This window comes from Cryptomeria japonica, chromosome 10 (genome assembly GCF_030272615.1).
Source record: "Cryptomeria japonica chromosome 10, Sugi_1.0, whole genome shotgun sequence".
In the NCBI taxonomy this organism is placed as follows: Eukaryota; Viridiplantae; Streptophyta; class Pinopsida; order Cupressales; family Cupressaceae; genus Cryptomeria; species Cryptomeria japonica.
Window position 1 is genome coordinate 16,601,983 of NC_081414.1, and position 23,938 is coordinate 16,625,920.

General features: G+C 34.7%; 1 protein-coding gene across 1 annotated transcript in view; it reads right to left on the reverse strand.

The window, feature by feature from the left end:
* LOC131076716 (uncharacterized) overlaps positions 1-19,330 on the reverse strand; it is a 48,723-nt gene extending 29,393 nt beyond the window's left edge. The window contains exons 1-4 of the mRNA XM_058014021.2: positions 19,087-19,330; positions 18,282-18,973; positions 8,873-9,079; positions 8,428-8,661 (exon numbers count right to left, since the gene is read on the reverse strand). Of these exons, the coding sequence (XP_057870004.1) occupies positions 8,428-8,661; positions 8,873-9,079; positions 18,282-18,827 (987 nt within the window). The 5' untranslated portion in view covers positions 18,828-18,973; positions 19,087-19,330. The remainder of the gene's footprint in view (positions 1-8,427; positions 8,662-8,872; positions 9,080-18,281; positions 18,974-19,086) is intronic.
* Positions 19,331-23,938: the final 4,608 nt, after the last annotated feature.

Sequence of the window (23,938 nt, forward strand, 5' to 3'; positions counted from 1 at the left end):
AATAATTGCACTTTGTTGTGCTTGTTCTAGCAATCTCTTGCAAAGTGTCCCCATTCACTACATTATCAACATTCTACGATTGGATGTCTTTTGGCATCATACAGTATTTGATTTCACCCTCTTTGATTTCGATAACCACCTGGAGATGCATTCTATGGCTTTGATGGAGTGGACTGCTCTCCCTATGTAGAGAATACTTGTGTACCCCTACTCTTCAAGTTATATGGGCACTCTTTTATTGAATGACCCATAACCTGGCAAATCTCAAAAAACATTTTTTTAGGTTAGTTACTTTTTGTGTGCCCCTTAGTTTTGCACTTAGTACACCATAGTTCGTTAGTTTCCTAGTTGGTTTCTTTCTTCACTTTCTCTTATTTGATGATTCAAATGCAAACCTAGCACCTAGACCCTACTTGCTAGGGAGTTTGATTCGAATGTTTCACTGCTTCTTTTGCACTCTCAGTCATGTAGGATTCATGCACTTGTTTTGCCTTCAAATTTTCTTTTATACACCCTTGGCTCAGCTTCTCTTCAATTGACAACCTCTCACTACCTCAAAGGCTACACTCATATAATTTTGTGAAGGAACATGACTTCATCTCCCAACTTCCCTTGTCTATAGAAGGTTGACTTGCCTTTTTCAGCTTGCCTACATTCTCAGGAAGAGCTCTAACTTGTGTTTCTCATAATGTTCTCCTTCATTCCCTATACCCAATGATCCTTAAAGATCATATGATCTCATGGTCTTAACCACCTTGTGGCCTCTTCTTTTCTTTATTAGGAAGTAGGTGCATATGAATTGCTCAAATTTAACCAGATTTCTTTTAAGGCAATGGCGCCAAATGTTTACTTCTCTATCTAATAAAAAGAACACATGAATTAATAATAGAGATGACAATGCATACCAAATATAGGAGTAAAATATGTTTTTATTTGCACGTGAAACTATTAGTAGAAGAAGATCAAAAATGGCCAACCAAGGATCAAAATTGATATGACTAGATCATAACACTTTCCTTGATGACATATAATCAATTTAAAGGACCCAAGGATTGTCAAGACGAGCACAATCGTCGACCAATTGACACTTATAACTACCTAAAGCTGACAAATAATTAATACATGGTCAAATAACCAATATTATCAAAACATAATAATAGGCATTGTCATTGACTACAAGTTTTCTAAATCAATTGTATATTTACGACCCTTTTCTATGGAGATTGTGTTCTTTTTCTAATTGTTGTTGGCTTTGGCTACTACCAACCAACCTCAACCCAACAATGTGTCATGTGCTTTCTTTCATAATGACCACAAAATTCAACAAAAATGCTTGGGTTCCAATAATTACCAACTAGTCCATTAACACTTCAAGTACCTTAATACCTTGTTGGTCTCCACGCACCAATCAAAAAATTGGGGGTCAAGAGGTCAACTTACCCAAACTTCTCCAAGTGTCTCCCAAAAGTACATTCACACTAGACTCGCCATCAACAATTGTACTGGTGAGATTGCTTCCAAGGATCTCCATATTTTACCAATGCTAATTTCTTGGTTGTGTTAACTATCAATAGCATTGGATTGATTGCTTGAGCCTTAGTTGCTTGACAATAGAGGTTCAATTATTGGTTCTTCGTTCTCTCTAGATTCCAAATGGGTCACAACATGCACTGTCTCATTCTTCCCTTATAAAATATTAGTCATAGCATCTAAAAGTTCAAGAATACTTTGTAATAAATCCACTACTTTAATTGGCATGATAGTTTGAAGTACTTGCCTTACAATATTTTTCACAAATTGAAATTGATTTAGTACCATACTTGCCTTGCAATATTTTTCTCATATTGTAATTGCAAATTTTTTCTCTAGTTATAATTGACCCCGCTAAGGGTGTTGCCCCCAAACCCCCATTTGATTTGGCAAGTACACTACAAGTTGAGGTTGTCCAATCCAAGTCATTGTCTACACAGTTATCATCAGTCTTTCCGAATATAGTCGCATACAATGCCTATAGTTATGTTCAATAATATTGGTTATGTGCCAATGTATTAATTGTTTGTGTTAAGTGGGTTCACTCTCAGGCAGTTATAAGCATCTATTGGTTGACGGTTGTGTTCCTCTTGGCAACCATCGGGTCCTTTAAATATATTGTGCACGTCAAGGAAGGTAGTAGGATAGAGTCGAATCAATTGTAATCCTTGGCCGACCATCTCTGGTCTTCTTCTCTATAAGAATTTCATGTGTGAATAAAGATATATTTTACTCTTGTATTTGGAATGCATTATTATCAATATTATTATTTCATCCATTTAATTTATCAAATATAGCAGTAAACACACCGCCTCATTCTTCCCTCATACAATATTAGTCATAGCATTTCAGAGTTCAAGAATACTTTGTAATAAATGTTGATGTATAGCTAGGTCGGATCCTTCTAGGAGTCGTCCTAGCACGTTTGATGGCTAAGTGGCATGTCGGCCTTAGCCATAATGATGATATAATTTAATATGTAATCATGGGCGGCAGCATGTAACTTGTGTAACTTGTAAAGCAATTAGGTCTGGCCCTAAATGGGCGAACCCCTTGTGCAATAATGTAACATGTCAACATGTATTGGTCTGGCACTAATTGGGCGTCATATGTAACTTGTAATTAGGGCTGACCTATATGTAACTTGTAATTAAAGGTCCGATCCTATTCTTGGCACCAAAAGTACAAGGCCGACTTTGATCTATTGGAGGCATTAATTCATATATATACAAGATGATTTGTGATCATTCTACAATCAATAAACCATCAGCGAATTACCTATCTCTGCAATCAGTGATTTACTTCTGCATGTCAATCATCCTAGACCTGGGAACTATCTCCTTATTGGCGAATTATCTAAGGCTGGCAGACTGATCAAAGTGCAGCAAATTCATCAGACAAGGACAGCGAACTTGTATTCAGATTGGCGAACTTCATTTAGATCAGTGATCACCTTCATTCTGGGCTGCTGAATTAATTCACAGTGACAGCAATCTGCCCTTGAAGGATAATTGATCAGATTATTGTATGACAGATAAGTTTGCCCTAGTTTTGTTATGCCCTAGCAAGGGAATATTGTAAGTCTGCTACTGTGTTTTGATCTAATACAATCTGAGATATTTGTTGCTGGGTTTTTCACCTCCAAGAGGGAGGTTTTCCCAGGGTACTGCTGTGTTATGTGTGTTGCTTTTGTTATTTTCTGTTTACTGTTATCAGTCTGATCCTAAAATTAACAATAAATCCACTACTTTATTTGGCACGATAGTTTTAAGTACTTGCCTTACAATATTTTTCACAAATTGTAATTGATTTGCTACCATACTTGCCTTGCAATATTCTTCTTACATTGTAATTGATTTGTTGACATACATGCATTTGCATTTGAGCGGCATCGTTTGTTATCCATAGCCCTCTCTACTTCAACTCTTTCTTTATGAAGTCTTTCTAGTTTTGTACATGGGTTCGAGTACATAATACTCTTTGCTTGGGTACGAGTAACGACTAATACTTCATTATACCTTTCAACATCAATCATGTTGATGCTAGCCTTTTGCTTCAAACACCTAATATCTTCATAGTCTCCAAGTCCACACCATTTGCACAATAACTGCAATTTGTCTTGCTTGCTATGTCAATCTCTTGCAAAGCCTCCCCTCATTGCATTGTTGCCATTGTATGGTCGAACATCCTTTGGAGTCATAATATAGTTGACTTCGACCTCCTCTTTGATTTTCAAAACTACTTGAAGATCCATTAAGTGGCTTTGATGGAGTGAACTGCTCTCCCTATGTATAGAGTACTTGTATACTCCTAAACTTCAAATTATGTGGGTATTCTTTTATTGAATGATCCATAACTTAGCAAATCTCACAAAACATTTTTGTAGGACAACTACCTTTGGTGTGACCTTTACTTTTGCACTCAGTAAACCATAGTTCATTAGTTTCTTTGTTGGTTTCCTTCTCCACCTTCAATTCTTTCATCATCTAAAGCATGTCCATCTGAAGCACTTGTATTGTTTTTATGTTGTCATCCAAACTTCCATCTTCTTCTATTTTCCTTTCACCATAGGAGGACATTTTGTCTTCACTTTCTATGACCATCGTTCAATTATAGGCTTTTAAATAAGAGGATGGTACTACCTTCATCTTTTTTCTATAATGACAATATCATACCTTTGATGAACCATCTTTTCTTGAGATCATCGGCTGATTCTTTTTCTAACTTTACGAGCACTTATTTAAGTCTATAATTATAAGCTCCTAGGTTTTAATGCTTATCTTTTCTTGTATTGTAAATCTTTGTTGCTATCTCATAATCATCCTGAAGCAACTTAAAGCCTTCCTCAAAGGCCTTCTTTAATCTCTCTCGTGTGTTTTGGGAGGCTTGGTCAAATTCTAAATACCAAGCAATTGCTACACCTCACAAGGTGGTTGGAAATGACCATAACCAAATTGCTTTATCATATTGCCCATTTGTTGTGCAGATTGGTTCATAAGTCTTAAAACGCCTGTCAGTATCCTTTGATCCATTGCCTATAAACTTGGGCAACTTTTCCTTTTCTCCACTAGGGCCTCCATGGTTTTTTTCTAATACAAATATAGTGCCTAGAACTTGCTTGCTGGGGAGTTTTGATTCAGACACTCGCTCCTCATCTTGCACTCTCGGCCATGTGGGAATCTTCCAATCTTCCCATAGCTTCAACATTCCACACACTTGTTTTGTCTTCATCTTTTCTTTAATAAACCCTTCACTCAACAACTACTTTTTAAATTGACAAATGACAACCTTTCAATGCCCTAAAGGTTACTCTCGTACGTTTCTATGAAGGAATATGATTGTGTCTCCCAACTTCCCTTGTATAGAGAAGGTTGTCTTGATTTTTCAACTTTATCTAAGAGATCAATCCAAGCTTCATTTAGTAATGGAAGGTACCTTGCTATCTCCTCCCACTCTACCTTTGTGTGATTATTTGAAAAGGAAATCCGTTCTCTCCTAACTAAAACTCCTACTCATACTCCAACTCTTACTTCTACTTTGTAATGGACTTTGGCTTCATGCTTTGACTTCAATGATCTCTTAGTCTTCTTCTACATTCTCTTTATTCTACCAATGTTAGAGATCATTTAATCTCTTAATCCTAACTATTGGTTGTGCAGATTGTTCGTAAGTCTTAAAACACTTGACGAGAACCTTTGATCCATTGACTATATAAACTTGGGCAACTTTTCCTTTTCTCCACTAGGGCCTCCATGGTTTTTTTCTAATGAAATCTAGTGCCTGGAACTTGCTTGCTAGGGAGTTTTGATTCAGACACTCGCTCCTCATCTTGCACTCTTGGCCATGTGGGAATCTTCCACTCTTCGCACAACTTTGACATTCCACACACTTGTTTCGCCTTCATCTTTTCTTTAATAAACTCTTCACTCAACTACTACTTTTTCGATTGACAACCTTTCAATGCCCCAAAGGTTACTCTCATATACTTCATGAAGGAATCTGACTCTATCTCCCAACTTCCCTTGTCCAAAGAAGGTTGTCTTGACTTTTCAACTTTATCTAAGGGAGCAATAAAAGCTTCATCTAGTAATGGAAGGTACCTTGCTATCTCCTCCCACTCTACCTTTGTGTAATTATTTGAAATGGAAATGTGTTGTCTCTCCTAACTAAAACTCCTACTCACACTCCAACTCTTACTTCTACTTTGCAATGGCCTTAGGCTTCATGCTTTAACTTCGATGATCCCTTAGTCTTCTTCTGCATTCTCTTTGTTCTACCAATGTTAGAGATCATCTAATCTCTCAACCCTTACCACACGGTCTCTTCCCTCTATTGGGGTCTGAGGGCATGAATCTCCTATATTGGACCCAATTTCTTTTAAGGCAACAACACAAACATTTACTGCTCAATCTGATAAAACTAATACTTGAATTAATGATATAAGTAACAATGCATACAAGCCAAAGGAATAAAAGAATATCTTTATTCGCACATGAAGTTATTATAGAAGTAGACCAAAAGTGGCCTGCCAAGGATCAAAATGGATTGGACAAGATCATCTCTATTTCCTTGATGATACAATCTATTTAGAGGACCCGACAGTTGCCAAGAACACAACTGTTGACTAACCAACTGTTATAACTAATTGAAACATGATAATAGTTATCATACACTGACTACAAAAACCACATATCATGCCTATGATAAAAAAAATCACCATAAATATTAAAAAAATTAAATATAATGTACTAATGTATTTAAGATGCCTAATATCTATATATAAAACTAAAATGTTGTCATATGTATAAATTATAAATATCTATACAGAAAGCTAAACTACAACATATATAATAATATATATAGAGCCAATATTACTATAAACACAATAAAGGAAAGTTGTATGAATGGCATCGTAATATAAAGGGTGTTGTAATGCTTTAAATGTTTTCATTTTTACTTTATCCTTGCAATTATATTCACAGCAAGACTCACAAAGACCAAATATATATATATATATATATGGTTTTTTGACACCTAAGAGCTTTCAAATAGGACCCCACTCTTTTTACATATCCCAGGAAAATTAGCAATGATCTTCTTTATTATCCCAAATCATGTCAGTTGCATCTAGATGAAATTGTTTCTGAAGTGAAAAGATGACTAATGATCTGCCCTTTTATTTCACCCCACCTTGGTGTGAGTGAAATCACCTTTCCCTGCACTTTGGCAGATCTCAAGCAGGGGACAGACCGATCACCCACAACTGTATATTCCACCTTGGAAGCATTTCCTGCAACACAAAATAGGTGAATATGCCTTGAAAAATTTGCAGATATAGTGTTTGGCGATGGTTGTTGAAAAATGCATGATCAAAGAGTGAACAAAAAATGCATAGAAAACCCTCGACTTTTGGCAGCGTTCTGGATTCACCATGTGAACCTCAGAATCGCCTGGGTTCACTTTGCAACATTTCCAAATGATTCTGACTGCTACAAACTAAACACTGAGAAACGACAGTCAATTCCAAGCCGTAACTGATTCTGGTATGACTCATACCTGGAAACAGCCAATTTTCCAGCCAATTCAACAACACAGAAACCAAGAATAGCATATCTTAATGAAACCTTTATATGCAGTTAGCTGGGAAAACACTAGAAAAGCAGAAACTGCCACATTGTAAACAAAAATTTATTGTCAATACAAGATCTTGACTGAATGAAGCTATTAAATATAGAAGAAGAATTGGATGACAATCAAAGAAGTCCACAATTGACTTCTTAAATATGATCGGAAGCTTTCAGCAAATGGATAAAAACTTATCCATTGAAATTTGGGTAAATTTCAAGGTAAAAATAAATAAATTTATCTGATGCTAATTAAGATTATTTTAAAAAGCTATCTGTTTTGAAATTTGAGTTCTGGCCCTTAAAAAAAAAATATGCTTATCAGCAATATTTGATTCTCAATTTAGTAGTTTACTGTTTCTTCCAAAACACTTGAGGGGAAGTAGTGTTAGCAACCAAATAAAATCCATACTAAGTCTTATAGCTTTTAAAGGATAAATCAATTGTGGCAACCATATATTCGACAGAAAAAACATAGCTCCCCACAATAGGCATTTGTAATCTCCCTTATTTCGGGTTATCCTTACAAATAGACATTGATGAGTCAAAAGTCTCCAATACCAAATCTGAAAGCAAAACTAAATGTTTTTGGCATCTTGGCTCAAAAGCAAAGACTCTAAGAAGCACCTACCCTTCAGCTTAAAAATATAAAAATATTCCAGCCAGGCCTCCAAGAAAGAATATGTACTTAATCATTGTTAAATAGTCTGACAATAGGCCCACAAGGTTCCTGCAAAGCTTGAGTGACGTTTCCAATAAAGCAACCACTTGCCAGATCATTTAGAAATGGTTGCAGATAGCTTAGGAATAGCACATACTCATGGAAGGAGAATACCATGCCTTAGGATGTCCTTTGATGCATGTCTATTGATCTGTCAGGGATTAAAGTTAAACACTCCAAAGACACTTCCACGCAGAACAAAATCCAAAATAGCATTAACAAATGCAAGAACTTTCTTTATAAAATTAAATCATCTGAATATGAAAAACTTATAAGCAGAAACAATATTTAATACTATCTGAGAGATGAGTCAATACTGTCCATACAATGTAAAGTTTCTATCCTTTGATTTCAATGCAATATGAGCAAATCCATGTATGTCCTAAGCAATTAGGAAAGATATGATATTGATCATATTGATGTGGCTTCATAATCATGTCAAAGGCAACCCAAAATGCACAGATGGCAAAGAGATTACATTTTCATCTAATGAAATATTATTGAGACTGTAATGAGTTAAATCATATTTGACAGAAACTTGTTAGTACATACAGCCAGAAAATGTGTAACAGTAGGCCGATAGAGGATAGCTTTGCGTGGATTCGGTGGCAAAGTTGGATCGGTTATATCCTCAGCAGGATTCATGCGACTTGATCCAGTCTGCCCAGCAAAAGATCCATTCATTCCTGAATCCCCTGTACGCACCTGGTAGAAGATCCCACTAGGTTCCCACTCTAAACACTGAAGCATTCGGAAGGTATCCAAAGTAACCTCAGCAAACTTAATCTGTCAAAGACCACATCAAGACATCCACAATCAGTTGAATACATAGTTACAAGGGATTTCAAGCATCTAAAACATAAATAGCATTTTCAGCCAGTGTTTAGGAGCCTTATAAACTCTATACAAGAACTCATACTTTTGATCAGACTAGCACCTGGTAGCACTGTTAAACGTAAATAACCTTTATTAAATGTATTTTACAAGGATTTCTAACCTCATTGTGATGATAGCTTGTCAATATTGCATCTCGTAATTTTAGAGCCTGCCTGCTTTCCAAGCTAGCAACACGAGGAATAGAATTTGGATGTGGATCAAGTCGCACACTATAACGCAAAGGCCTGCTGTTTGAAAAAGCACTATCTGCTTTCATAAATCGAATAATTTCTTGCACCACCCGCTTCCACTCTTTAGCATCTGTATCCTGAAAAACAAAATCAAAAGTAGACTTACACACATCACCCTCGCAACACAAAAAAGCATGACATTTTCAATCAAGTGTATAAAAGCAATAAATTCCTGCATAGTTCCTATTCTGAATTAAGGCTCAAACAAAAATGTACTGAAATAACAATAGACCTGATAGTTTCCTCAATCTAATCCTATTGATATTTACATCAAATAAATAAATGGTCATTTGGTCTGACAAGTGCTGATAGGACTATAGGATAGTACATACATAAGCTATGATGATTTTCTCAGTTACAATTACATCTAGTTCCAGTTCATCATAATAAGGCAAATCTCATTTTGTTTTTCCTTAAATGCTTTCAGGTATCTGATTTGTGTTTAGAGTTCTCAAATTCCTTTACTTGGGAAATTGAACCTCTATTTCATCTTTCATTCACAACTCTCCTGTTATAACCTTTTCTGATCCAAAAGGTTTGAGAAAATTATCATAAACAATTGCTTGGCTCAACCAGCTGTACTTCTTAGTTCATACGACTAAAGGAGAGCTTCAAATATGTTTTTAAGCTAATAAGACAATAGGACAAAGATGAAATTCACAGTCACATACAAAAACCAAAGAAATGCTGAAAACTAAGTTGATGATGACAACACACTACATTGCACCATCAAGAACCAGGGAAAAGTTTTCTCAATGGCAAAACCATATGATACAGCAAGATCGCAAATTGCATTTGTGTCAGTGGCAGTTGCATTTGCATCAATGGTCGTTCCACATGTGTCATGGCAGTTCTGAATGTTTGTAATGTCCCTTTTGGGATATTCTTGATTTTTGCCCTAAAACAATAATTCCAAATCAAGATGAGAATTGCATTATATTTATATAAATTTATCAAAAATGATAAAATTTTATGATATTCAATTTGTAATTCTATGAATAATTCTGAAAATAGAATTATCTTGATTTTCTGCAACAATTCTCCTTCAAACTGTCTTGGCAAAGTTCAACAACACTCAGATCAATAAATCATATCACAATATTCAATTGATCAAATTGTGAATTCTGTGTAAATGCCTAGCAAATCTGCTGAGTTAAAAGACCCTGTCCCTAACTCAACAGTGACAAAACCAAAAATGGTAAAATTTTATTATGATATTCAATTCGTAATTCTATGAATAATTCTGAAAATAGAACTTATCTTGATTTTCTGCAATAATTGTCCTTCAAACTGTCTTGCCAAAGATCAACATTACTCAGATCAATAAATCATAGCACAATACTCGATCAAATGGTGAATTCCCCCTAAATACCTTGCAAATCTGCTGAGTTAAAAGACGCTGTCCCTAATTCAACAATAATGAAACAAAGGACCCCATCCCTAGTTTATCAAAGGTAGGAAAAGATCTCGTCCTTCCAAACCCTAGCTCACCCCGTGAGCCCAGACCCCATCCAGTGACAATACCAAGGATCCCATCCCTAGCTTACCAAAGGGTAGGAAGGGACCCTGGCCTTCCAAACCTTAGCCCACCCCTTGGGTCTGGACTTCATCCGGTTTGCAAGTACTAACTATAACTCAAAATCGATATCTTGATGTATTTGCTAGATTATTGCTGATTGCTTGATTCTTTTTATTGACATTTCTTGAAGGATTGATAAGTGGATGCTTAGATGTCGCTTGAATGAATTGATGTATGAATAATTGATGTTCGACTAATGAATAGTTGGATGATAGAGGTTTGTATAATTGTTTGATTGATTGATTGTTGTTGAATGATTGATGTTAGTGTGATTCACTAATTGATTGATATGATGATTGAATGAATTGTTGATTGGATGAATTCCTCATTGGAGGTTGCTTGCTGAATCGAATGTTTATGATATTCTTGATTGACTGACAATTGATGCTCAAATGATTTATGCTTCAATGGTTGATGTTTGAATGATGAATGGATTGACTGATCTTCTGCTGCTTGCTGGTCTGTTTTTCTTGTATGAATTGATCCTTCATTTCTTCGTCTCATGGAATAGGTTGAATAGTTGTGACAGTTGGATTTCCAGTTGAATGCAAATCACTATATATAATTGCTTGTACAGATGGAATAGGTTGATGATGGATGCTGTGATGTTGCAAGACATCATAGTCAGATTGTTCATTGTTGGTCTATAGATTGAGATAATTTGTAAAATGGGCTAATTGTATTAAATCTGTTTCCTATGAATACAATTGTTATTGTCCTTTTGCTGGTACATTAATTCCTATAAGGGTTTCCCACATAAATCTTGCATCTCATGTGCAAATATGATTCCTGTACTATTCGATGTTCTTTCATTAATATTGTTAATTGAATTGTTACAACAACCATAATTATATTTTTTGTTTCAATATCCCAATCTATTGATCAACTAATTCCCAACATAAACATGGGTACTTCTTAGTCATTTTTTAGTCCAAGAGGAGTGTGATGCCACCTTTTAAGGTGATCAAGTGCTTTGTTCCTACACTTATAGACTACTTATTTCAACCCACAAGTGAAAGTGCCAATTTGGTGAGGCTAACTTTTCTTCCCTTGCATCTATGAAATATGCCCCATTTAGAACTCATTGACAAGAAAATCGGGCAATTTCTTGATGAGGCCAAAAAAGGCTTATCTAAAGTCATTGGCATACAGGTTTTAGATTGGATCCATACACAAGTATTGGGCTATGAACACCTACCTTTCAAATGTCTATCATGTCATGAATATGGTCAGTTTTTTGAGGATTGCCATCTCAATTGAGAAGTCCAAGCTAGGATAGTAATACTTGGAAATGATGGATTTCAAAAAACCAGAACAAGAGACATTTGATAAATTAGAAACGGGACATAATAATATACATGACAACGCATACCGAACACAGCAGTAAAATATATCTTTATTCACACATGAAATTATTACAAAGGAGAAGACTAGAGATGGTCAGCCAAGGATTACAATAGATCCGACCATACCGTACTACCTTACTTGGTGGTAACAATATATTTAAAGGACCCAACAATTGCCAAGAGGAACACAACCATCAACCAAGGGACACATAACTACCCAAGAGTGACAACCCACTTAATACAAACAATTAACACATTGGCAAATAACAAATATTATCAAACATAACAATAGGTATTTTATGCCAACTATAAAGACAAATAGAGAATCAAGGCGCAAAAAGCCCATTGTAAACTCAAAACCTCCTAACAACCCAAACAAAATGTATCCTCTTACTTTTGACCAAGAAAAAGATGTTCAATATTAACCTAAACCTAGACAAGAGATTAAGGAACAAGCCACTCAAGAAGAAGTGTCAAGCAAACAAACTCCACAAGAAGGCCCACTTGAAGAATCATATGATAAAGCAACCAAAGTGAATTGAACTAATATAGCTAAAGATATCTTTATTCCTAGAATTGACCTTGATCCTATTCTTACCAGATCATCCTCCAAACTAGGCCACAAACTAGGAAATTAGATCTTCAAGAAGCAAAAGAAGAATGTAGTAGCCAAGACTCAATAATCTATAGAAAATTCTCCAAAGGCAAGAAACTCTCTAAAAAATGATAGTGTTCTCATGGAAGTGTTGGGGCCTAGGTGGTGTCCTTAAGAAACTATCTCAAGGATTTCATCAACGATCAATGCATTGTTTGATAGCAATTCAAATAATTAAACTAGATCAAAAGGGTGCCATTGATACCTAGAGATCAATTTGGAACGGATTTGAAGTGGAAGTTACCAATGCCAAAGGAACCTCTACAAACCTCCTATGGGATACAAATAGTCTTACCAAGATTGATGGGCATCAAAGTGAGCATTGTGTAATGTCCTCTACTAAGTTTAGGCCTGTTATAACAGTAATTAATTTATTTCAATATACTTATGACTTAAACTAAATTGATTAGGAGACGACTCTATTTTTAGCTCTTTCCTTAACATAAATCAAGTCTGTGATATTCCATAGTTTTAAATAATTTATCAATTATTCATGAATAAATTGTCAATCCACCATACTAGGCAATTAATTCTATTATTAGATAATTAATTGTATCATCCATACTTCTTAATGCAAAGTTCAATCCTCGTTATTACTCAAGTTTTGAGGAAGGAGGAGATGACTATGTTGCCAAGCGCTTAGATACCAAACTCAATAAGCTCCCTCAAAGTTTATAGATCCAGGCCCTTACCCTATCTTGGGACTATGCCCTCAAGATTTGCGGGACGCTGATCCCTACCCTATCTTTGGAATCATCCTATTGGCTGGATTTAGCCTGCCCCTCTTGGAAACAAGTCAATCCCATCTTCTTAAATACTGACAGTAATAACATGATTCAGACTATAAGTATACTAACTTCTCATGTATTATGAATATATATGAAATTATGTATGACTGTCATACATATTGCAGTCTATATTAATATTACTACTAAATTCTGCATAACAACATTATCAGGCTTCATATATTAAGCATACATATTCAGCACATCACCAAGCATACCACCAAGAACAAAGATGTTACTGCCTGTAACTTAATAACAGTTCTGATCTGATCCAATCTATCGTGTTGTTGCTGGATGCTTTGATTCCTTTCCTTTATATCTCTCAATGTGAGGGAGAGATCACACCTCTTCATCATGCATGCCCTTTGGCAAGAGACACACCCTTTCACCATTAACACCTTTTGAAAGAGTGCAACTCTTCATTATTTCTGCCCATTGAAAAGGACATAACCTTTCAAAATCAGATCTGCGCTTCTTATTTAAATAAGATGTGCACTTCTGATTTCCAAATTATCCCCCTCTCAAATGAGGTTCTCTTCTCCTTTTTATATCTCATTGTTGAGGGAGTCACAACTTTTCCTTCCATGTCTTTTGACCATTCGTTAACTTAATTAAACTTTAATTTAATTTTTAATATTTAAATTTTATTATTATTATTTATTATTAAATTTTATTTCAAAGTGCAGACATTACACATTGGCTCTCACTTACGTTTCAGGCTAGAGAAGTCAACTTCACATATCTGAATGTTTATGCCACTAATCTCCATTGAACAAAAAAAATCTTGGCTCCCTATTTTATCCTTCATGAGGATGCAAAACTCATAAAACAATTTAGCACATGACTTCAATCATGTTCTTTCCCCCTCAGAAAAAAGAGGTGCTTCAAGAACAAGAGATCCTCACAGGGTGCATGTTGAGGATATTATATCTCTAAGTTGGTCTCCAAGTTATCAAACCCTCCAAGGGGAAATACATGGTCTAATAGATGAGTGAGGTATAACTTCATTACTGAAAGATTTGATAGATTTCTGATCCGCAAAGATATCCTAACCTCCCTCCCCACAATTATAAGCAGAATCATCCCAAGCACAATCTCTAATCGCAACCAAGTCTTTTGGACAGTGACAGCAGTAAAAGCATAGGCCCTATTCCCTTCAATACAACCCTATTTAGGTCCATCTCACTAGATTTTCATTTAAGGTTGAACGCAGCTGGAAATCTCAATGTCCCTCTTGCAATGCTCAAGACAAATGGAAGGTCTAAATCTCTAGATTGAAAGCTGATCTTAGAAAATGGATCAAATGTCATCTCAAGTCCCCAACAAATCAAAACAATCCCTTTAACTCAAGCTAGGAGAAATTAAAAAACCTTTAAAAATTGATCCTCCCAGCAAACCTCTTAAATCTGAGAGAGACTATATCATTTCCCAGCTGCATGAAAAAATCCAAACAAGATGAACGATTGTGGAGGTTCAAATCCCATGACATGGCTTCATGAAAGAAATGCCAACACCAAGTTTTTTCACCTCAAAGCTCATCAATGATACTAAAATGCTTGACAATGATGACTTGATGTCCAACATCGAAGAAATCAAAGATGTCGTACATGGTCATTTTGAAGATCTCTATCAAAAATTGGATGGAGAACACACTGCACAAGTCTCACTTCTTCATAACATTCAAAAAGTTATTGTCGAGAACATTAAAAAAGTTTTTTCATCAGGCGGTCACAATGAAGGAGTTTAAAGAAGTTTTCAGCACAACAAAAGATAAGACCCTGGCCCTGACGGTTTCTCAAGTTCCCACCACCATTTCTTTGATCTAATTGATGTTGATCTTCCCCAACTAATTTAATATGTTAATTTAAAAAGGTAAGCTGATTGATACTATTAACTCTAATTGATGTTGATCTTTTCCAACTAATTGAAGATGTTCATTAAAAGGTAAACTGATTGGTGCTATGAACTTTACCATTTTAGCTTTAATTCCAAAGCTAAAGAATGATGCATCTTTAAATAGGTTTGAGCCTATATCATTATGCAATTCCTCATACAAATTCATGACAAGAATTTTTAATAAGTAACCCTTATCATCTCTGATGAGCAAGGAAGCTTTGATCCAAGTAAGCAAATATATGACAACATCATGATTGTTCTTTAAGTATTACATACTAGGAGCAAAGAGACAAAGAAAAAGATTGCCATCAAGCTTGACATGGCTAATGCCTTTGATAGATTTAACTAGGATGTGATATCCCTTATACTTTGAGTATTTACATTTGAAGAGGATCTAAACTATTATTCACAATAATTATTAAATAAATATTGGTTTGCATTTATAATCATAATCAATATTTATTATTAACTGATATTCACAATAATTATTAATAGCCGCAATAAATATTAATTTATATTAATAAATTCAATAATAATTACTGTTAAATAATATTTATTAAATAAACACATAAATATTAATTTGCCTTTATTACAGTCACAATAATAACTATTAAATAATATTTATTAAATAGACACATTAATATTCACACATAATATTGGTAAATAATATATTGACTGATGTTTAATTTGAAATCACCGAAATGATTTAGTGTAAGGCTGCTTGGTTTTACCGTTTCTTGTGAGAGAGACATGTCCCTTAAAAATACTTTAAATAGGACTGTCTATCTCCCAGCCAAAGGCATCGGGGAAGTAGGAAGAGGATAGGAAAAAGACAAGAAAGGTGTCGGCACATTGTACGGATATGAGTAGAAGGAGAATATAAGGCTGCTAATAGCATATCGTATGATGCTGGTAATGCAACTTGTTCTGTTAAAATGATATAGGAGACCGAAGGATGAATTAAGGAAAGAAGGAAATAATGGAAGGAAAAGGACAGCAGTAATGTAATGTCCCCACTTTGAAATATAATAATATTAATAAAATTAAAATACAAAAGAATAAAAAATAAATTAAAATTTAATTAAATTTGATTAAAGTTAATGAATGGTCAAAAGGCATGAAACATTAAAGTTGTGACTCCCCTAAATATGAGGTATAAAAGGAAGAAGAGAACCCATTTGAAGGGGGATAATTTGGGAATGATAAGTGCAGATCTGATTGTGAAAGGTTGTGTCCCTTTCAAAGGGCAGAAAAAATGAAGAATTGCACTCTTTCAAAGGGTGCTAATGGTGAAAGGGTATGTCTCTTGCCAAAGGGCATACATGATGAAAAGGTGTTCTCTGGTCTTGTTTTGGATCAGGTAGCCAAAACAAATCCAGGTATTGCTGTTGCTGGAGGTGTTCTCTGGTCTGAAACTCACTCTAAGATGTTAGATTGTCCATGAATTTAGGACAAGCTTCAAACAATGTTGCTGAACATATGCGATGTAAGTTTGAACTTCTTCTTGTGGCTAAAGAGAAAAAGATCAAAAACTTACCATTTAGGGAGACTCCAAGTTAATAATCCAATGCTTCTACAGGAACCAGGTGGTCAGGTCTATCAAGCTTCATCTTTTACTAAACCAAGTTTCTAAGAGCTTGCAAAACTTTGATCAATTCACTTGGCAGCATATCCCTAAAAAGATGAATAGCCTTGTTGATAAAAAGTACAATGAAGGTATTCAGCTGCATTTGTTTTCGGTTTATGTCTAAAAATTCAGAATTAAAAGAGCTGAGATACTATTTTTTTATCATCTCACTGGCAGCGCTGGACAAATCTAAGGGCACGGTTATTCACACAATGAACTTGCACAATGTAAGAAATCATACTCCCCGTATTGTGGACAATCGGTTGTCTTGATCCAAAGAAAATCTCTTCTATTTTTTGAAGTTTGAACTATTCTTTTGTGTTGAATAAAACATTTCTCTTGTAATGAAACAATTGGTAACTTACTGTTTTGGACATTTAATTTGATCTTATTTTCAGGCAGGTTTAGATTTTTCAGCTAGCAAATCGTCCCTTTTCTAATGCACGTTTCATTCGGCTTTTTTTGCGCTTGAGCTACATTTGTTGCTTCAACAAACAACTGACACTTTCAACTAATATACTTTTCAACTCAAAATTTCCCAAAATTAACATCTATATATTGAGTGTGCATCTTTACAGGGAAGAAATAATAAACTCTAAAAGCATACATCAAAATGTTTGTCCAGATTGAGAAAATTTAACTATTTAAGCTTGTAAATCATTTCTTTTTTGTACGTACATCAATTTTTTAATCAATAATTCAAAATTTTAATCTCTTCACGCTATCGTTTTCATTATTGAACCCTGCCCTATAAGTCAAATTTGTAGTAATATTACAGGAAAAAAGTGATATACATTAATGATTGAGAAAGCTAACAAAGCAGTACAGGTTTTGCCTGATGGAAATTTTCTCAAAAATATGGACAAGTTATTAAGAGAATTCTGTAAATTGTCCATGAAAAGGTAACTCTAGAAAAAAGTAGCAGATATGTCGAGATTATTACCTAAACCCTGCAAAACTCTCCTAGATTTAGATGATCTGGTAAAGATTCACCAGGTACACAGAAAAATCCACAGACATTAGCAACAAAACCGTACACATTTCCCCAAACGAGGTATTTTCTAAAAAATTAAATTCGTGACAAAGTACAACAATTTCCATCTAGATCATTAACAGAAAGATCCACATGTCATTTCCACAAGATTTACTTGAATTATAATCTAAAACTCTTATTAAATTAAGATCTAAATTGTAGATATTTTGATTCTTAGCAAAAAAAAAAAAAAAAAAATATATATATATATATATATATATACAATTTCTACAATTTTTTTCATTATCCTCTTCGATTAAAGAAAAAATATACACAGTGAATCCAGAAGCATTCTTAATATTATAGTACATGGACTGTGGAAAACTTATGCCAAATACTTGAATTATTATCTACCTACCTGAAATGTGCGGCGATAATCATCTACAAGCATTCGGAGCTGACTGAGCAGGTGCTGAACCATCTCTCTCCGGTTGAGCATAAGGCACACAATTATGAAGCGTGCATAACATCTGAGTTGTTTGTTAGCCAATGCGATCTCTTGGCCGCTCTCCTTAAAATACTCTCTGCTCAAGATCGCCTCGTAGAAAATATATGATTCCGAAAGATAACTGGCCTCACTGGTCCTCTGGTACTGACTATAATACAGCTGCGCTATACGCGAGGCAATTTCTCCGATCTCCCACCGCTTCAACCCCGCCTCCACCAATTTCTGCCTGTTCTCCTGCTGGAATTTCCACAATTTCGTATAAACCTTGAAAACCTTGTGAAAATAAGAATCATATTTGCTGCGTCCGTACGAGGGCAAATCTCTCACGCGTGCGAATTTCTTGTCGGCCTTATCGACCAGCCCCCAGTAAACTTCGCTCACCGGCAGCGCCGCCGGATTATTGTTATTGTTACTATTATTGCTACTGCTGCTGTTGTTGCCGCTGCTCTGCGCCATTATTTTTTTCCTCCTCCTTCAATCCTCCTCACAATTTACTAGGTGTTACTATCAATGTCAGGAAATTTTTCTACGTTTCTCATTAGGTAGCTGAGGGAGAAAGAAACGTTTCTTTTGAAAAATCGTACGTGCCGGCAGAATGTTAGCTGAATTGTGTCCAGAATAAATTGGTACTTGAAAATGTCAGAACACTTGAAGAATGTAAGCAGAGGAATTTTCTTAGGGTTCGAATTCAAGTAGGGTTTTGAACTGATCTAACCTGAATTATTCTGCTATACTGCTAACCCTTCGCTTCTTTGGCATTACAGAGCAGGGCCAAGGAATAAGTCCTCTAATCTCCTGCATTTGCCCTTCATTTGAGTTTCATTTCATTTCATGGGAGTCGAAAAAAGTGATGAATGAATTATTAAATCAGTGTTATTGGTATAAGATATTTGGACATAATGCGGTTTCTTTTCAAGTCTTTTGGGCCTTACGAGGGTGACTTGTCTCACCTAAAATATTTGGATGATTACGCTCAAACCTGGTAGAAGACTTTGAAATCCCTCATTTTCGATCATTTGGCTTTAACTTGTATGACAAGACTAGGGGCCCCCAAAATGGAATGAAAGTGATCTACTGTTTTATTGTCCAAAATTTTATGATTTAAAAATATTTAGGTGGGGGATTTGAGGAAACAAGCTCGTTTTTTGTAAATCGGTTTAGGTGCATCGTACAGGAAAGAGGGTCCAAGGTACCTACTTTTCACGTGGCTGACCAATGCTACATCTCTTATTTATTTTTGCTGTTTAGATCTCTTGTGTAACGGAATAATTGCAATCTATGAGCACATAATTATTAGTTTAGATTAATTAGCTAAGATAGATAGTTTGAATAATAATAAGTATATAGAAATTAAATTCAAAGGTCGAAGATAATTATAAAAAGTAGATTTAGTTTTGAAATTGATGATGAGAGAATGATTTTGAAGTTGTCAAGAATCAGATCTCAGTGTTTAAAAATCAATATGTCCAATTTGATAATTATGTTAGAAATTGTAATGCCTCAAAAAAAATGTAGCTAAAATTTGTGTATTTCAAGTTTGATTTAATTTGTTGTGTAGATTTCGTATGTGTGGCATGGGATCAATTAGACATAACATGTGCTTGAAAATATGCTTACCCTTATTGTTTTAGTGCCGAGATCTATAAAGGTGGTGTCCAAGGATATTGTTTAGGAGTTTATCAACTCAATAAGTGAATGGGTTCTCCTAGGTCAAAACCCTTTGCCATGACAGGTTAACGACAACATTAAATATTGAAGACAATATATATAAACATGTGGATGGCCTACGATGATATTCATCCAATTCTCTATTTCTCTTTAGAAATCAAAGTGAATTCTAATGATTTTCTCTTTGATGTTCTCTTCTCGCATATCTTATATCCTAAGGAATCAATCAATTACACATTGAATATTTTTTAACCACCATAGCATAATAGCATGTCACACAATTATGTATTTGGTTGACTCATAATGGCTAGTAGGAAGGGGCAAGAAAGTTGTAATTTAAATTTGAACTTATAAATTCAAGTTCACTCTCTCACATATCAAGATCAAATCAGTCAATTGAGCCACTCAAAATGAACCTTATGGATAAAATAGTAATTCTAAGGAAAAGACTAAGTGTACGGAAGTGACCGTGAAATTATGAATAAATGACAAGTGTATGTGATTTGTGCAAATAGGGCTAAATGCATCAAGGCATGAGACAAAACTAGCAAAAGAGCATGTCATTTGTTATTATATTATTGCATTAAAACATTACACAATGGTGAATACAAAACTAAATGGGTAATGACATCAGCATGCTAATTTCATCGTTATATTTTATCCTTATGTTGATGTGTGTGAATACAATGTGACTGTGTGTGATAAAGTATATTAACATTCTTAGCTAACATGAAAAGTAAATATGCAAACAATTATAAAAGGATATTATCTATGAAAAAGGATACAATATTTTAAATCTATAGAAAACCACTAAATAGTGAGAGATGTGTTATTAGTAGCTCCTACCTCAAAATCAATCAATTACGCATTGAATACGCATTGAATATTTTTAACTACCATGAAATAATAACATATCACACAATTATGTGTTTAATGGACTCATAATGGCTAGTAGGAAGGGGCGAGAATATTATAATTTGAATTTGAAGAAATAAATTTAGGTTCACTCTCTCACATCTTAAGATTGAATCAAATCAACCTTGACCACTCAAAATAAACCTTAGGGATAAGTTAGTAATTTCAAGGCAAAAAGTAAATGTAAGGAAGTAAGTGTAAATGAGGGTGCAATAATGATGGTTGCATGGAAAGTGAATGTGAGTTGTGTAAATAGGTCTAAATAAAGATGGATATGTGTCAAGGCATGAGACAAGACTAGCAAGAGAGTATGTTCACCAAGGTGAATACAAAACTAATCAGGTAATGGCATTGGTATGCTAATTTCACCACTATGTTTTGCCCCCACATTGACTTGTGTGTACAGCTAATGTGACCATGCATGTCAAATTATATTGACATTCTTAGTTAGCATGAAAAGTAAATATACAAACACTTATAAAAGGATAGTGTCTATGAAAAAGGATAGAATATTTAACCTTCTATTGTCTTTTGTATGAGTACTCCATTAAAACCCATAAAATTGTAAAAGGATGTGTTATGAGTAGATCCTATTTCAAAATCAAAATAAGCACAGGCTACAAGTTGCCTCAACTTTTTACAAAAAATAAGAAGAAAAGAGAAGAGAGAAAAATATATTTATACAAAAAGTGATATAATATGAAACTGTTGTGTCAAACTTGCACAATTTCACACTTACGACTTGAACCTATCTAGGTTTCAAAAATAATAATAAAGTCATGTATCTTAATATCAAATATTTTATTTCATGATCAACAAGTATGCAACATTATTAACTTGTGGTTTGAAAAAGGGCTGAATTTCTTATTAGATTCATTGGTTATTTGTTTGTTACCCTTTTTCTTTGTTGAAATTGGATAATAATTATGGAATTAGGATAAAATAATGAATAATTGAAGTGGATTGACAAAAATAGACTGCTATAGATGTCCCACAGAGCCACGAACTAGGATTTGGCCAAAAGATGTTTAGAATTTGTACCTGAAAGTTTGACTTAATTTTTTGGGACCAAGTAGTACAGATTCACCTTGGTCCTCTTACTTTCACTTCATCAAAAGTTGAACCTGTTCGTTGTTGTCAACTCTGTCGGAATCTCTAAGTACAGCTCCTAAGCCAATACCCCACACACAGAAAAAGAGAAGGAAGTATTGTGGGTAGGGGTTTTCCTTAGGTCAAACCCCTATTTAGGAATTAACCTTGAATTGAATAATTTAAATACTGAAGTAAATACTAGGAGATATGCCTCAAATCTACAATTGTTGATGGAAGGATTGATGATGCAATGCTCATTGAATATAATTACAAATGTTGAATAATGTAAACACTAAAGTAAATGCTTGATGACGATTACTTGAATGCACAAATGCTAGGTATGAAGTCTTAGATCTAAAATGAATTGATATGATGTCTTTATATAGGGTTCCCCAGGTAAATTATCAATTAGGTTGACCTCCAATGGTCAAGTGTAGTCATGAGGACCAAATTCCACTGGGGAGAGAAAGGGTCTACCCCGTTTAAAATTGGGGCCTATTTAAGGGGGACTTGGGCATTTTGGGGTGCCTAGGTCCAGGACCAAGGTGCTTCATGGCCTGTTCTTTTAAAAATAGGACCATTCAATCGTGAAATAGGAGAGGACAACCTTCAAGATGGGGCCCACCTAGTAGTGTCAACAGGTAACATCAAGGTTGGAGCAAAATGGGGCCAACATAGGCCTAGGGGGAATAAAAATGGGACACACTAAAGTAGGAGCACAAACATGAGGTGTAAATTGTACCAGTTGTATATGGTGAAAATGGATGACAATAATAACAATATTGAAAGGCTAAATGAATTCAACTACAAAACCCTAGCCTAACAACAACAAAGATCCACCATAACATATGAAGATTACCTAAGACAATGCAAATCAAATGAAATCAAAAAGATTATACCATCACATGTCCAATAGGGTTTTGATCTCCATTCTTCCTATCTCCATTGATCTTGCTTGATATATTTGCTCTTAGATTTTATGTGCACAAGAGCTCAACAAAGAACGGAATGTGGTTGCAAGTAGGATCGCAATATGCCAAGTAGTCAATTGATCAAGCAATTAGAATGATTGATTAGGGTTTGATAATGAAGGAAGCATCTCTTTATATAGAAGACACAATATGAAATTAAGGGATAAGATTGAGAGGTGTAAAAGGAGGTCGGCTATGATTAGAGGGTAGGTAAAAGAAATAATAAAATAATGAAAGGGTAGGTAGTGTATGAATTAAGAGATGAACGACATGTGTCATGGGTAGAAAAGGTTAATGAATTAATTAAATAAATAAAGATTTATTTAATTAATAGAAGGAGTGAGATCAATTAAATAAATAAGATATTTATTTAATTTAGGAAAAGGATAATTTAAATAAATAAATGTATTTATTTAAATGAGAAATAAGGCTAGAAGAGGATAAATGAATTAATTAAATAAATAAAGATTTATTTAATTAATAGAAGAATTAAGCTTAGATAATTAAATAAATAAAATATTTATTTAATTAGACATGACAATTTTAGGTGTCTACACCAGTTACAGTTTACGACACTACATTTGGCCCCCACTTTAACGAGAGTATGAGCCTATGCAAATGTAAATGGGGGAAAATGTTTGAGATCTTGTGAAATTAAGATCCAGATTTAACCCGACATTCTCAATAGAGTACCTGCAAAACGCACACAATACAAACCAAAAACACACATGCATGTTATAAAAACTACTCTATTGCACTTCTATCCGCCAAGACCTTGTGTTCAAAAATGATGCTCTCAAAAGCACACACACAAGAAGCTATGGTGAATGAAGATTTGAAATATGATGGATGCAAAATAAGAATGTTAGAATACAAAAATTACGCTCCAATGCTAGATTGCTAGATTGCTTATTAGGATCA